Here is a 15,188-nt window from a genome sequence, read left to right on the forward strand (position 1 = left end):
AAGAGGGGGTGCTGGACATAAGAGTGAGGCACTGGACAGAGGGGCCCTCCCCCCAGGGGAATGGGCATGCTGGCAGCACATGGCTGGGCAGACCAGTGTGTATCTGGCAGCTGCAGGTTTGTAAACAGTGCCCTCCTGCTGGGCTGCGCGGAGCGGGGCTACTCCCACCACTGTGCCTCATTGCCCCCAGACCGCCCTTCACTCTGGAGACTGACCATACCGCCACCCTGCACCTTCCCCCTGGGGGCCCACAAATATGTTTGGCGCCAGACCCACAAAAAGTTAATCTGGCCCTGGTAGGACATACCCTGCCTCACACGAGGAGCCATGAGGCTTAACTCACGTGCCAGGCAAAGACAGACAAGGGGGCTTATCACACTCACTGCTTTGTACAATGATCACACTGGTGTGAGAGCAAATCAGTGTTGCACTATCACAGCTCTCAGACACTACAGTAGGGTCTTAAATGACTGGTAAGAAAATGGGTGGCAGTGACAGAACAGAATGTGTGCTGCAAGTAGATGCCACCAATGCAGTAACTGAAGTGCGGAGATGATAGAATGGAAGCTGAAACCTGCTTTACCTCACACCCTCCTGCTGGGGTCTCTTCCTGCTCTTGGGGATGCGTGCAGGATTACGCTAAAATGCTGTTGTATTGTGGCTCCTTCCGTTTTGCATTGTCCACTGAGCACTCTGGGGCAGGGACCTCACTTCCGACAAGTCCAAGGTGCCCAGGACACATTCAATTTCCTCAGCACGGAAGTCACTGCTGAGTGTGACCCACGCTCCCCCAGGCAGTTGCCCTCATTCACTCCAGGCTGCCTCTGATCTGAGTGCTAGGCTTAGGACTTTTGCTGGGATTCCTGGTTGATCAAGCTGGGACCCAGTGTGAAAGGCTTCTTCTAAAATTCACCTTAGTCATTCTGGAAAGCTAGGGCCCATGTCCTGGAGCTTTGGGTTACACCTGCACCGCTGGGTTTCCCCAGGGGAGTTTTAGGTTGGTAGATGTGCCAAACAAAGCACTGAGAAGCAAATGCTGCAGTGCACCCGGGAGAGACACCTCTCAGGTACCAGCCACATGCTCTGCAGTTTTGCCATTATCTGGAGGGGCAGAGAATGCACCCACTCACCACTGGCCTCCTTGCAGAGGCTGCTTTCAAATATGCTGATCAGTGCAAACTGGGCATCTGGTGAAGTGGACCCACCACTTCCAGTCACCAGGGCCCCTGAAGTGCCATCCATTGTGAATAGCTTTCAGTGGCTACTGCCCTGGCCTGCCTGAGCTCAGAGCATTAATGAAACATGCAACTGGAGTTTGTGCGGGGGGCAAGGCCTGCTCTCACCACACGCACAAGGAAATCGCTGCTAGGGCAGCAGCAAAAATAGCTTCCCCTTTACATAGATTCACATGCATACGAGCCAGTGGGTAGGGAGCTGCCATTCTAGGGCAAACAGGGACATTTGCTCTTACCAGATTCCTGGAGATGGCAGCTCTCCGCAGACACTCCCCGGTCTCTATGTCCCACTTGCACATGGTGTTGTCCCGTGAACCTGTGCACAGCTGTGAAGAGTCTACAACCACAATGACTTTATGTAAGAGAGGGCAGAGAAACCAGCATTACTGCAGTTGCTAGCAGAAGGAGTCAGCTGGGCCTCACCTGGGCTCACCGCCAGTCCAGTTACAACCAAGTCATGTCCTGGGAAGTGCTGGCTCGGCCCTGAGTTCCTGTGTAGCTCCCACATCATGACTGTCTTGTCACGGGAGGCGCTGAAAAAACTGTTGGATTCAAAGACACAGGCCACCTGCACAGAACAGAATGAGATACACAAGATCCATTTGCCAGCTCAACCCAACGGCAAGGCAAGGAAAGCCCAGCAAGTCTGCAATGGTTTCAGAGCTCTGCACTTGGCTGCAGCAATGTTCCTAACTGTCAGGCCCAGGAAACACACAGCTCTGAAAGGGGGATATTTTGACTTACAAATTCCATTTTGTACTCACATAAAGATGACTCCAGGCTGTGCAATTCAGGGCGATTACTGCAGCACAGTGAATTCACGTCATTCGCTGCAGAGCCTTATAGCTCCCCTCAAGAGTTAAACTAACCCAGAAACACACTCCTCAACTTCTATGGAAGAACTGTGGACAAATGTTAACTAGTAGATTAACATGAGGCTCTTAAGTGATCCAGGTCACAGTCACAGGCAGAAGAGAGGAAGCAAAGGAAGAGATTTAGAATACATCCAGGACCTTGAGCTCTCAACGATTCCAAGGCAAGGACCCTACTCCACCACTGACCCGAGAGACATAATCCACGGGCAGGCCTATACTTCAAACACTGCATTGGCACAGCTGCCTGCTGTAGTGCTCCAGTGAAGATGTTCCTATGCCAACAAAAGAGCTTCTCCCATTGGTGTCATTCAGTGGGTCTCAGCCTGTGGTCCACAGACCCCTGGGGGTCAGCAAACTTTGTCTAAGATTTCCAAAAGGGTCCACACCTTCATGTGAAAATTTTTAGGGATCCTCTCATGAAAAAGGTTGAGAACCACTGGTGTAATTAATCCACCACCCGCTGACATAGCACTGTCTACACGGAGGGTTAGGTCGGTACATCTGTGTCGCTCAGGAGGGTGGATTTTTAACATCCCTGAGCCACGCAGATATATCACTATAGGTCTATAGTGTAAACTGGCCCTAAGCTTTCATTAACAAAACTAAATCACACTCGGGGTGTGAAAGGAAATTCCCAGGTACGAACCAGACACAAACTGAGGCAGCTCTGTTCTCCTGACTCTACAGAAGCCTGAATCAAGCGCTCAGAGAGGTGTGAACAGTTCCTCCCTGGGAAGTGAGAGCTCTGATACCTAATGATGGCTATTTAAATGTCAATAACTGCTTTGCTACTGATCATTTTGGCAGAAACCTGCAGAGCTGTGCCTAGCCACCTTTAGTGGATGCAGGGGTGTAGTAGGGAGGCAGGAAGCTGTCACAGGCTGGTAGGGCAGGGAGAAGGAAACAAGGTCCTCGATCTGTCCCCCCTCCATCCCCAAATGTCAATGATTGCTGCCATGCTCACCTAGGGAGAGGAGGAGGGGAAGCTTACAAGAAGTGGAAATTTGGACAGATAACTAGGGAGGAGTATAAAAATATTGCTAGAGCATGCCGGGGTGTAATCAGGAAGGCCAAGGCACAATTGGAGTTGCAGCTAGCAAGGGATGTGAAGGATAACAAGAAGGGTTTCTCCAGGTATGTTAGCAACAAGAAGGTGGTCAGGGAAAGTGTGGGACCCTTACTGAATGGGGGGGGGCAACATAGTGACAGGTGATGTGGAAAAAGCTGAAGTACTCAACCCTTTTTTTGCCTCGATCTTCACAGACAAGGTCAGCTCCCAGACTGCTGCACTGGGCAGCACAGTATGGGGAGAAGGTGAGCAGCCCTCAGTGATGAAAGAACTGGTTAAGGACTATTTAGAAAAGCTGGATGTACACAAGTCCATGGGTCCAGATCTAATGCATCCAAGGGTGCTGAGGAAGTTGGCTTATGTGATGGCAGAGCCACTGGCCATTATCTCGGAAAATTCATGATGATCGGGGGAGGTCTCAGACAATTGGAAAAAGGCAAATCTAGTGCCCATATTTAAAAAAGGAAAGAAAGAGAACTCGGGGAACTACAGACTCACTTCAGTCCCCGGCAAAATCATGGAGCAGGTCCTCAAGGAATCCATTCTGAAGCAGATGGAGGAGAGGAAGATGATCAGGAAGAGTCAACATGGATTCATCAAGGGCAAGTTATGCCTGACCAACCGGATTGCCTTCTATGATCAGATAACTGGCTCTGTGAATTTGGAGAAAGTGGTGGATGTGATATATCTTGACTTTAGCAAAGCTTTTGATACAGTCTGATGACAGTATTCTTGTCAGCAAGTTTAAAAAGTATGGATTGGATGAATGTACTATAAGGTGGATAGAAAGCTGGCCACAATGTCGGGCTCAACAGGTAGTGATCAATGGCTTGATGTCTAGTTGGCAGCTGGTATCAAGTGGAGTGCCCCAGGTCCTGTGACTGGTTTTGTTCAACATCTTTATTAATGATCTGGATGATGGGATTAATTGCACCCTCAGCAAATGTGCAGATGAATCTAAGATGGGAGGAGAGGTAGATATGCTGGAGGGTAGGGATAGGGTCCAGAGTGACCTAGACAAATTGGAGGATTGGGCCAAAAGAAATCTGATGAGGTTCAACAAGGACAAGTGCAGAGTTCTGCACTTAGGAAGGCAGAATCCCATGCACCGCTATAGGTTGGGGACTGACTGGCTAAGCAGCAGTTCTGCAGAAAAGGATCTGGGGATTATAGGGGATGAGAAGCTGGATATGAGTCAGCAGTGTGCTCTTTTTGCCAAGAAGGCCAATGGCCTATTGGGCTGTATTAGTAGGAGCATTGCCAGAAGATAGAGGGACGTGATTATTCCCCTCTATTTAGCACTGGTGAGGGCACACCTGGAGTACTGCGTCCAGTTTTGGTCCTCGCACTACAGAAAGGATGTGGACAAATTGGAGCGAGTCCAGTGGAGGGCAAGAAAAATTATTAGGGGGCTGGGGCACATGACTTACAAGGAGAGGCTGAGAGAACTGGTCTTATTTAGTCTGCAGAAGAGAAGCGTAAGGGGGGATTTGATAGCAGCCTTCAACTACCTGAAAGGGGGTTCCAGAGAGGATGGAGCTAGGCTGTTCTCAGTGGTGGTAGATGACAGAACAAGAAGCGATGGTCTCAAGTTGCAGTGAGGGAGGTCTAGGTTGGATATTAGGAAACACTATTTCACTAGCAGGGTGGTGAAGCACTGGAATGGGTTATCTAGGGAGGTTGTGAAATCTCCATTCTTAGAGGTTTTTAAGGTCAGGTGAGCTGTGCAAAGTGCACAGTGGCTTTGTGATGTACACAACTGGGGACCAAGCAGGGCCATCCCTAGCTATTTTGGTGCCCTATGGGGGGGGGGGGCTGTATGGGGCCACGGGTCTCGGGGCGGGAGGGGGGCTGGCACCAGGCTTCTGTGGGGGGGAGGAGTGGGGGGGGGACCTGGCCACTTCCTGCAGGAAGTGGAGTGACCCAGGCCCAGCCTGCTCCATTCCCCTGGCTCCCAGGCTCGGGGGGCAGGGGGGAACCGACCCCCAGCACTCACCAGCAGTGCAGCTGGGAGCAGGGGAGTGGAGCAAGCTGGGGCTGGGTCGCTCTCCTTACCGGTGAGGGTAGGCCCGACCGCTTCTGGAGTCCTCAGGGGAGTGGGGGGTGGAGCAGGGCCGGGAAGAGGTGGGGGCTCTGGGGAAGAGGCGGGGCAGGGGCTGGAGCAGTATGCAGCTGCGCAGGGCACCAGGAAATGTGGTGCCCCAATGTGGTGCAGCTGCATACTTTGTGTATGGGTAAGGTCGGTCCTGGGACCAGGAGGAGGCCAAACACCTGCACTAGCACTTAAACTTTAGTTTATGGAGGTGGCAGGGGGTGGGTAGGCAAGCAGAATTAACCTGCTTTCCTAAAATTGAGTGCGCAGATGAACTGAGCTCTCCAGATCCAGATCCAGATCCAGTAACGGGATTGTGTAAACCAGGGGGCCAGTTTACTCTCCATGTAGTAAACTGCTGCCACAATACCCCTGCAGCAAGCACTTGATTTAATGTGTTCTATATCTGCTGTTACTCCCTGTGACCTTAGTGGTTAGTTACTATTCAGGCTCCTAAAGGTTGTTTCTGCTAGGGGAGAAACAGATCATTGAATCAGGCATTTCTTGATGCAATCATATTTATTTACAAAGAATGTACAAAGGTTGTTTCTCTGAATACAGTAGGAATCATACAGCAGGAGACAGTTTCTTTGTCCACAGCTCCAAGCCTCCTTCCAGCCAGCACTGTACGCAAAAGCTCTCTCCCCTAGCTCAGGGTCCTGCTACAAGTGTTTCTATGGCTGTCTCTGGGGCTTGCTTGCTGCTTCTGTGGTGTTTCTGCTGCTTTTCTCCACGTGCACATAGCTTCCTCAAACAGTAGCCAGCCACCCATGTCTGTATCTAGCCCCGAGTCCACCCATGTCACCCACACATAGCTCAGATTCCTGAACAGCCTTGCAGATGGCCTGCGTTTTGGGCAGCAGCTCCTATTGTTTCAACCATCTATTCTGTAAAGGTGCTTAAATGTTTTGTACATTTATGCTGAGTGAAAGGCCATCTTCAAAAAGGTTTCATGCAGCGTAACAATATATATCTCACGCAAATCTACACTAAAAGAACATATTCAGGTTGTGAGCCAAGCACTCAAAAGTTTGCAAATGCCACAATTAAGGTTGCTCGTGCAACCTTAATTCAGCTCCATTGTGTATATCCATTATGATCATCTTTAATTACATGAGCTCATATACTGGTTTTTGCCTCACTCAGAGCCTGGTGCTCACTGAATGAACAGCTAGTCAAGGTTTTGTTTTCTCCTTCTTGTTCAATGGGCGGCCACATCCTGCATTGACAACAGAATTATTATTTTCTCAAGTGCTTTTTGATGGGGCTCATCACTATAGTATATGAGTGTTTCACCAACATTAATCTTCACAACACCCCCATAAGAAGGGAGGATGGGATTATCCCCATTTGACAGATGGGCCACTGAGGCAGAGAAAGATTAAGGACAAAACTTCCCACTGATTTGAGACACTTAGGACCTGATTTGCAGAGTCCTTAGTGTTCTATAGCACTTTTTATATTTATACCACAGCTGCCAGTGACTTCAGTCCCAGCTGAGAGTGCTCCGCACTTCTGCATAGATCCCAGGGCGCTCAGAGAATAAGGAAGCCCCACAGCATCCTAGTTCCAATCTCTGTGTCCAGCCAATCCCAGTTCCCCGCTTCCCCTAGCTCCTTGTCTAACCTCCCGCACCAACTGGCTCCCAGTCCCCCCTCCCGCACCTGTTCCCCGCCCCAGCTCCCAGTCTCCTCCCCTCCAGCTTCCTTGTTCCACTCTACTTCATTCCCTCTCCCCCACCAGACTGGCTCTTCTCCCTCTGCATCTGAGGCAAGTGGCTTCCTCCTCCACGCTGCCTGGATACTGGCAAGGGGGTCCTGAGAGCACAGGAGAGACTGGCTCCCTGCTCTCAGTTGCAGTGCCTAGGCCTTGGCCTAGCCAGGAGGTCCAATTACAGGGAAAGTCCAGCTTTGCCCCCCAGCCCTGGGTTAAGGCTGCTCAGTCACTCTGTGGGGATGGTGCGTGCGCAGCCCAATAGCACAGAGGGGCTGGAATATCCTCAAGGAGGATGAAATCTTTGGAGATTTTAGCTGTTAAACTCTAGGAAACTTTGCACATGAGCAAACAGATTTTTTTCCAAAGGCTTATTACTAGGCCAGATGAGGGCAGATTTTCACAGGAACACCAAACATTCATCCCTGACACAAAGCCCATTTTCTGCCAAAGTTTATGTTCCTGCTCCAATGCATAGATGCGCTAGAGCCTCTCGATGAAATAGTCACCAGCATTTCAACATTTTGCAAAACAATGCATTTGCCCCAGCCTCGCTCACAGAAACAGCTGACCCATTTTGGCTGAAACTTTGCAAAACAAGTTAGCCTGGGGCCAGCATGGAAAATTTCAACCAAAATGGTTAAAGTTTGGCAAAGTTATAAGCAACAAAAAAATTATCTTATGAAGGGAAGTCTTAGGCAACCTTAATAATAGGTTGTACTACCAGTCCTGCTTCGCTATAAATGGGGGGGGGAGGGTGCGGGCACATTCACATGCTATTTGCTACAAAGAAAGCCTAACTGGCTTCACAAATAGGATACCAGGTCTCAGATCAAAGCCCTCTGGGGGCTGTGAGTAGCTATTAGTCTGTACCCATAATCTAGTAGCATAAGACTTGAAGACAAACTGATATCATCCCTGAAATAAAAACCTGACCCAGCAATTCATCCTGCTGTCATGATATCTTGATATGAAGGAATGAATACATATTAAAGCTGCATAGAGCCAGTGCTGTTTGGATGTTGTCACTGCATATTCATCTCTAGGGAACAGAAACTCACTCTTCCTAGTTGTGAAAAATCAACTCATATTATGCAGCAAGAGGATCTATCCAGGGCACCTGAGGCAGCTTACCTGGCATGTTTCATCCCTTCCTTGCTGACCAAGCAAAGTCACATCAGTTCTGGATGATGACTAATCACTGTCCCTTGTTACGTCTGTCTTTGACGGAAGTCAGTGATCCACATAAGACTCACTCTGCACTTTTGACAAGTCTGATATTTACCTTAGTCACTTCGTGTTGATGTCCCACGAACCTCCTCAGCACTGCTCCCGATCTCCAGTTATACACAACTACAGTCTGGAGAGAGAAACGTCTATGTGAATTCAGTCAGCCCATCCGTGCATGCAGACTGACGTTACTTCCTACCCGTCAGAACAGTAGGACAATAGCACAGATTGCCTAGGGAGGTTGTGGAAGCTCCTTCACTGGAGGTTTTCAAAAGGAGGCTGGAGAGCCACCTGTCTTGGATAGTTTAGATACAACAAATCCTGCATCTTAACAGGGGCTTAGACTAGATGACCATTGCAGCCCCTTCTAACCCTGTGGTTCTATGATGCTCTTTGAATTGGAAGATTGCACAGCTGTGTTGTGTGGCATGCCAGGCACCCTGGTAAGGGGGCAGTGATTTAAAAATAAACATTTGAAACACTATTGCCTCATCTTAACGTCCTCCCGACTTTACAGCCTAACTGAGTCTCTGCTCTGGTAGTGATCCCCCTGTGCCAGCAAGGCCTGCATGCTCCGTGCCATCAGCTCAGCCTTCTCTAACTGTGTTAGCATCACAAGAGACATAGTGCTTATGGCAGGGAAGGTATATTTATTCTGGAACCCCTCTTCAGAGGTGGGCTGGGTAATTTGTTGCCCACAAAGGTGAATTTCATGGAGCCATGATAGTTGGTTTTGAGTTCCTCACTCTGAAATAAACGGATGTTTCATGGTTTGAAATGCTTCAGAGCAAAGGAATTGCCTCACAAGAGCTGTTTGTCTAGCACAGGTGCCAACAACGGCTCGTGGCCGGTGTTCCTCCCCATCACAAGTACCTGGAAAGGGGAGGGGCACGTCTTCCCCACCCCAGCTGGTGGACAGTCAGTGGCCTGGAGTACTGACAGCCTTTGCATTTTTATTTTAACCAACTGTTGGTCTGATGCCTGTGAACACATAAACCCTGTTGTTTGAATCTCGCCAAGTCATTTGCCCTTATCTGTATGGCAGAGAGTTCCAGACACATTTGATTTCCTTGCATCCATTTTCATTTTGTTCCTGTGAATTTTGACCCACCCTACCTTGTCCTTTCCTCCCGACACACAGAGATCTGATGTTAGAGCAGCCACAGAAGTGACGGCGCCAGTGTGAGCAGGGGTGTATTGCTGAACAGCCTGTGCGGGCCTGTCCTCTTCCACATAATCATCAGGCCTGTCAAAGAGGGAAAGACACACAGCAGCAGGAACTTCAGTGCATGTTACAGAGAAGTCGTATGCCGTAGATCACTCATCCCACTTCTCAAACCACATGGCATTGGCTTCAATTAGACTGAATGTAAGGATAGCAGCGCCTTGTTTTAGGAAGAAACGCTGCATGTTGAGATGCTGGAGAAAGGCAAGCCAACACACAAGCTCTGGACAATGCAGAGATCAGGGACATAAATGTGTTTCCTAGATGTGACATAATACGTCTCTTCCACCTCTAATTCCTAAACCTGCAGAACGGTTACTCACCTCCACTATGGTGCATGGGATCCACTTTAACCAAACGTCACCAGTCTCCCTGCTACAGCTGGCAGATGATGGTCTGACTCAGCCACTGTTCCAATAGTTCAGACATTTTTTGCTCTCTCAAATATCCCTCACAATAACAATCCTGTTCTCCTTCCTGCTGCTCTGTGCCCTTGGCTTATCTCCAGTACTTATGGGCCAGTACTCCCACCTCCCTACTCATGGAGAAAGGGAGAATTTAACCCTTTCTTTGCAGGGGGAGCCATGCATGTCACTTGCTCAGGCTATTGAGGGTGTCTCTCTCACTCTCAGAGCCTAGAGTGCTCACCATTTCTCCCATGCACAGTTAAATCCCCTCCTGCAGTAGCATATCCCACCCCTCCAGCAGGAGTTCCCCTCTCCCTCCCACACAAATAGCTTGCAGCACATCATTCCGGCTCAGGAATACAGGAACTGATCCCAACACAGGCTGTCAGCACCACCGCTTGGTTCATTACGAGAGACAGACAAAGCTAACTGTGTTGCTGTTAGGATACTCTCAAACCAGAGATCCCCTTTTTGCTGCCAGATACTTTGATATAGCTCCCAGACTATTTAGTTTGAGGGAAGCTCTCCATTTCCATGTGTGGTTGGGAGAGGGAGAGAAGACGGGGAACTATATCTGAAACTCTCTCTGATCTCTTCCATGGTGGCACCAGCACCTCCCTTGGTTTAATACTGGAGAGTAAGGGATCATTGCTTGCCAGTGCCCACCAGAATTCCCCCTTTGCCCTGGCTAATAGCTATGAAAAGAACGTGTGTGTGACAGTACAGCTATTCGCATCCCAGCTGTACTGGTAGACACTATATTGCAGGGCTAAGGACAATTGTTTGCTAGATGGCTCAGGGTGCAGGACTAGCAGAGCAGTATCTCCTTTGTCAAGAGGAGCCATATTCCACCCAAGATAGTACACCCAGGTCCTTTGCACCCTTGCCTAGGAACTGCCCAGGTGGCTGTCAGTGACACTCTCTAGAGAGAGGATGGATTAGTTTGAGTGAGCTGCCAACACACTCCATCCACTAAAGCAACTTTTACAAGCAAATGCAGAGTGGGGTGGAGTTGCCATTTTAGCTACACAGTCATTGCAGTGCTGGGATCTAGGCCACTGCTTTTGAATGCGTGTGGAGGCAGAGACAGGTATTTTAGACCATTGAGAAATTAAGCAACCTTTAGAATCAAAAGGATAAGTTACAGTTCATAAAACCCAGATGATTGCATATGATCACTAACCTCCCTGCCGTAATTGGTGGGGTTTAGTAACTTAACATGGAGCTAGCATTCCCAGGAGATTGTTTACCTGTATTTGGAGGTGCTGCAGTTGATTTTACTCTGCAGTTTCCCCATGAGCCAAGGTGAGCAGCTCCGTAATACAGCATGTAGTGCTCAGCATCGAAACCTCAGCATCTCAGGCAGTCTCTGGGAACTGGGGGATTAGGAGAGGGCACATTATGGGGAATTTATAAATCAATTCTGATCTTTACAGGCATTGGATCCAATGCTGATAATGCATCATTTTCACTATAGACCCAGTCATTAGTTTCCTTGCATTTCCCTTACTCCTCTTCCCGTCCCCATACCCATCACTTCTGACAACATATGCTTGCTGCTTCTCTCTGCACAGTGCCAGCTGGAAGGTGTGGCCAGCAAACACCCCAGATGAGAATGGCCCGTAGTACTAGCTGAAAGGAGAGTATGTTTCCTGGGAGTGTGCTGTCTGGGTTTTACTGTTGTTTTGTTGGTCTTTGTGACTGTTTGTTGTAATTAACTGAATTCTGTGCTGGTGCCCGGCTGGCAGATTGTTACCCTGTGGCCGCAGAACAGGCGTGGCACAGGAAGTGTCCTCATTATGTACCTCAGTCCCTACTTGAACTACCTCAGCCTTACCCAGTCAATATGGGCATTCAGTCCTTGACCTTCACAGTGCCAGTTTCTGGCAGGTTTTATGACATGGACAACTACCAACTCACTTGTCTGTCTGAGGCTCCTAAGCTGCCTACATTAAGGATCATGTTGGTCACAACAAGACTAGAGATGAGCCAGAGACCTAGAACTGTAAGTCTCTGTGTCCCATTACCAGGCCCCCGATCCACCCAGGCTCCCAAAGAGCATCACACTAATCTTCGGGGAAAGCCCAAATAATGCTAACCAGAGGGAAAAAATAGGCTGTTCAAGAGGTTTAAGTAATGCTGAACCAACCTGGCCCTGTGTCACCCAGAACCCAGCGAAGGTGCCATTCCCAGCAGCAGGGAACAAACAAGCATCAAATGGGTCCTGGGACCAGTCACCTTGGGGTGATCTCTCCAACTAACAGTTGATACACGCTGGCAAAGTAGCAAAGGGGAAGCCTACACTGTTGTGCCCATGTTCTAACTGTTCTGGGATAAAGGCTCCAGTCACCCCACTGCCTTTTACTAGCACTAAACTCACTAAAAACATTAAATCAATACAGGAGAGGTGCAGCTGTTGTCCATAGGCTGGTTTCAATGGTCGTGAATTACCAGGTACAGTAATCGGATTCTTCTCAGCTGGAGATGGTCTAACTGGATTGATTTCAGTCTGACCTAGCTGTATGCTAAATCTCCTGTCTTCCGGGTCAGTAGGCGTCTGCTGAAAATTCACTGACTGCATTTACCAAACAAATCAAAATAACCTTCATGTCACTGATCACAGAAGCCTGAAGCACAGATGCTGGAATTGCTAGGTCAGAGAGAGGACTGGTTTCCTGGCAGACATTCCCTTACTAATTTTACCCTGTTGTCCTTTGCAATTAGCAATGAGTAAAACCTAGTTAAGCTCTGCTTGTTCAATCCAGATGTTTATACAGCCAAAAGGTTTAAAGTGTTTAAACCAATCTCATAGGCCAGGGAGTGTATTAATTGGGTAACTGACTTTCATTCATCAGAACAAGACCGAGTTTGCAAACTATTTCAGTGTCCTAGGAATAGAGGTGATTGATTTTTTTTTTTTTTTTGGGCAACAGGAAGAAGCTGGAAACTCAGTCTGTATTTTATTTAATAGAATTTAACTTTATTTCCTTGACTTTTAATTAAATGGATTTTGCAAATATTAAAATTAACTGCATGAAACAGTGAACTAGCAGAAAGAAAGCAAAACGACAACAGTGCCGTTTCCTGGGGGTTTGCTTACATCTGCAAAATGCTTTGAAGATTTGAAGGGACTGTCATTTACTATATGTCTGTATAGTGCCTATTACAATGTGAGCCCCTGAGCTGGTGTACAAAAAGTAATAATGGTAACAGTGCTAAGTGTTTTATTAATAAAGTGAGTCTCTAAAGTCTAGCATATTTATAAGATTTACTTTAACAAACCCTCTAGCAATCTACTAGTAACAGACATTCATAGCCATTTTGCAGATCAGTTTTCCTTGTGGCTAATTATTCCTCATTACATGCAAGCAACACAAGTTTTCCATTCATAAACACCTTCAGATTTTAATTGCACTATATAATCAAGGCAGATAGCACTGTGTGAAAAGAAGGATTCAAGGAATAAAAATACAAAATGCATTTTGTATCTCGAGAATGCTTCCTTGCAACTGGCTAACTATAGCATAAATCTGCAGATCCCTCTGCAACTCTGAATGCTTAATAAGAATGCAAACTTCCAGAGTCTTGTTGCATTTTGGCAAGCCCAATACAGTATGTCATTTCTTGGCAGACTTTCCATGTAAATTTACCATCCTCCTGTATGTAGGACAGGCACTATTGTAACAGTCTACTAGAATTAAGTTCTACTGTCAGGGCTCCCATGGTAATTGAATGACACCTAGGTATGCTTCAAAAAGAGTGCATTTCATCATAGGGATTTATTTTTTTAAATGTACATTGCTCTTTAGCAACCTGTTCCTGGCAGCAGAAAGTATTTGCATTTAAACAAGTTTTAATCTCCTCGTTCTATTGTGACACAGCAGTGAAATCAACATGCTTGCTTTGGGAAACAACAATAACCCAATAGCAAACAGTCATAGTATAACACACAGATGTGAAACTAAACCACAAGATCAGACCCCAACATTTGATTATCCAGGTTCTTATCCTGCCATCATCATGGCAGTGTCACAGCACCCTCTAGTCATGCACTGGGCAACATGGCTAAATATCTGTCACCTGTGGCTTGTTCTCTCTCTCATCCTCTCCCCAAGGAGAGCTGTATACTCAGTGGAGTGTTTCGATGGATTTGCTGGGGTTTTTGTTTTTAATATGTACACACTGATTGGACCAGGCCATGAAAGAGAAGGTGCTTGGCCAGCCAGAGCTCTTTGGGGTTTATTTCCAAACACCGTTAATGGGACTTACATATGATTATGAAGGAGAGAATCAACACAAAGTGAGAGCATACTGTATATGACTGAAAGAAAACTACTCTGTTTAAGCTAATCAGTACTGTTTTTCTTTCCTCCCTCTATGCAGATGCAAAACACCCGTTTACAAAGCCGATAACATCATTTGAAGATTTGGGGAAACCTTAAGTAAATTCTTTGGGGTTCTTAAAGGGCTCCTTTGACCCATTTTACAACAGTGCTGGTTAGCAGAATCCCAGCAAATGCATTGCAGTATTAAAGCCTCATTAACATATTGCAATATTTTAAGACCATCAACCAGACATTTTAAAGATATGATCAGCAGTACCATACATTATTTAGGCATAGAAGGTTCAGGTTTTCAAATCCCACTGAAATCTGGGCACTGAACTTTCTCAAAGTGCTTGGAAAATTCCAGCAAAAATAAAAGCCTCTTTGTTTAAATTAAGTCACAATGGGTTGGCATTTCCTCTTGTGCAGCTAGGGACATGTCTCCACTGCAACAAACATGGCTTTTTTACACCTGTTCACTATCACACAGTAAGACTTGAAATTAGATGAAGGTTTCTAACCATTAGAGGAGTGAAGTTCTGGAACAGCCTTCCAAGAGGAGTAGTGGGGGCAAAAGACATCTGGCTTCAAGACTAAGCTTGATAAGTTTATGGAGGGGATGGTATGATGGGATAGCCTAATTTTGGCAATTAATTTGGCAATTGATCTTTGATTATCAGCAAGTAAGTATGCCCAGTGGTCTGCGATGGGATGTTAGATGGGGTGGGATCTGAGTTACTACAGAGAATTCTTTCCTGGGTGCTGGCTGGTGAGTCCTGCCCACATGCTCAGGGTTTAACTGATCGCCATATTTGGGGTGGGGAAGGAATTTTTCTCCAGGGCAGATTGGCAGAGGCCCTGGAGGTTTTTCGCCTTCCTCTGCAGCATGGGGCACGGGTCACTTGCTGGAGGATTCTCTGCAGCTTGAGGTCTTCAAACCACAATTTGAGGACTTCAATAACTCAGACATAGGTTAGGGGTTTGTTACAGGAGTGGGTAGGTGAGATTCTGTGGCCT

General features: G+C 47.4%; 1 protein-coding gene across 2 annotated transcripts in view; it reads right to left on the reverse strand.

The window, feature by feature from the left end:
• Window positions 1–15,188, reverse strand: part of WDR31 (WD repeat domain 31) — a 44,667-nt gene that overhangs the window by 26,251 nt on the left and 3,228 nt on the right. For both annotated transcript variants that reach the window (XM_044992287.1, XM_044992289.1), the window contains exons 2-6: window positions 11,097–11,222; window positions 9,331–9,460; window positions 8,270–8,344; window positions 1,659–1,803; window positions 1,472–1,572 (exon numbers count right to left, since the gene is read on the reverse strand). In XM_044992287.1, coding sequence (XP_044848222.1) covers window positions 1,472–1,572; window positions 1,659–1,803; window positions 8,270–8,344; window positions 9,331–9,460; window positions 11,097–11,143 — 498 coding nt within the window. In that variant the 5' untranslated portion in view covers window positions 11,144–11,222. The remainder of the gene's footprint in view (window positions 1–1,471; window positions 1,573–1,658; window positions 1,804–8,269; window positions 8,345–9,330; window positions 9,461–11,096; window positions 11,223–15,188) is intronic.

This window comes from Mauremys mutica, chromosome 18 (assembly GCF_020497125.1).
Source record: "Mauremys mutica isolate MM-2020 ecotype Southern chromosome 18, ASM2049712v1, whole genome shotgun sequence".
Lineage (NCBI taxonomy): Eukaryota > Metazoa > Chordata > Testudines > Geoemydidae > Mauremys > Mauremys mutica.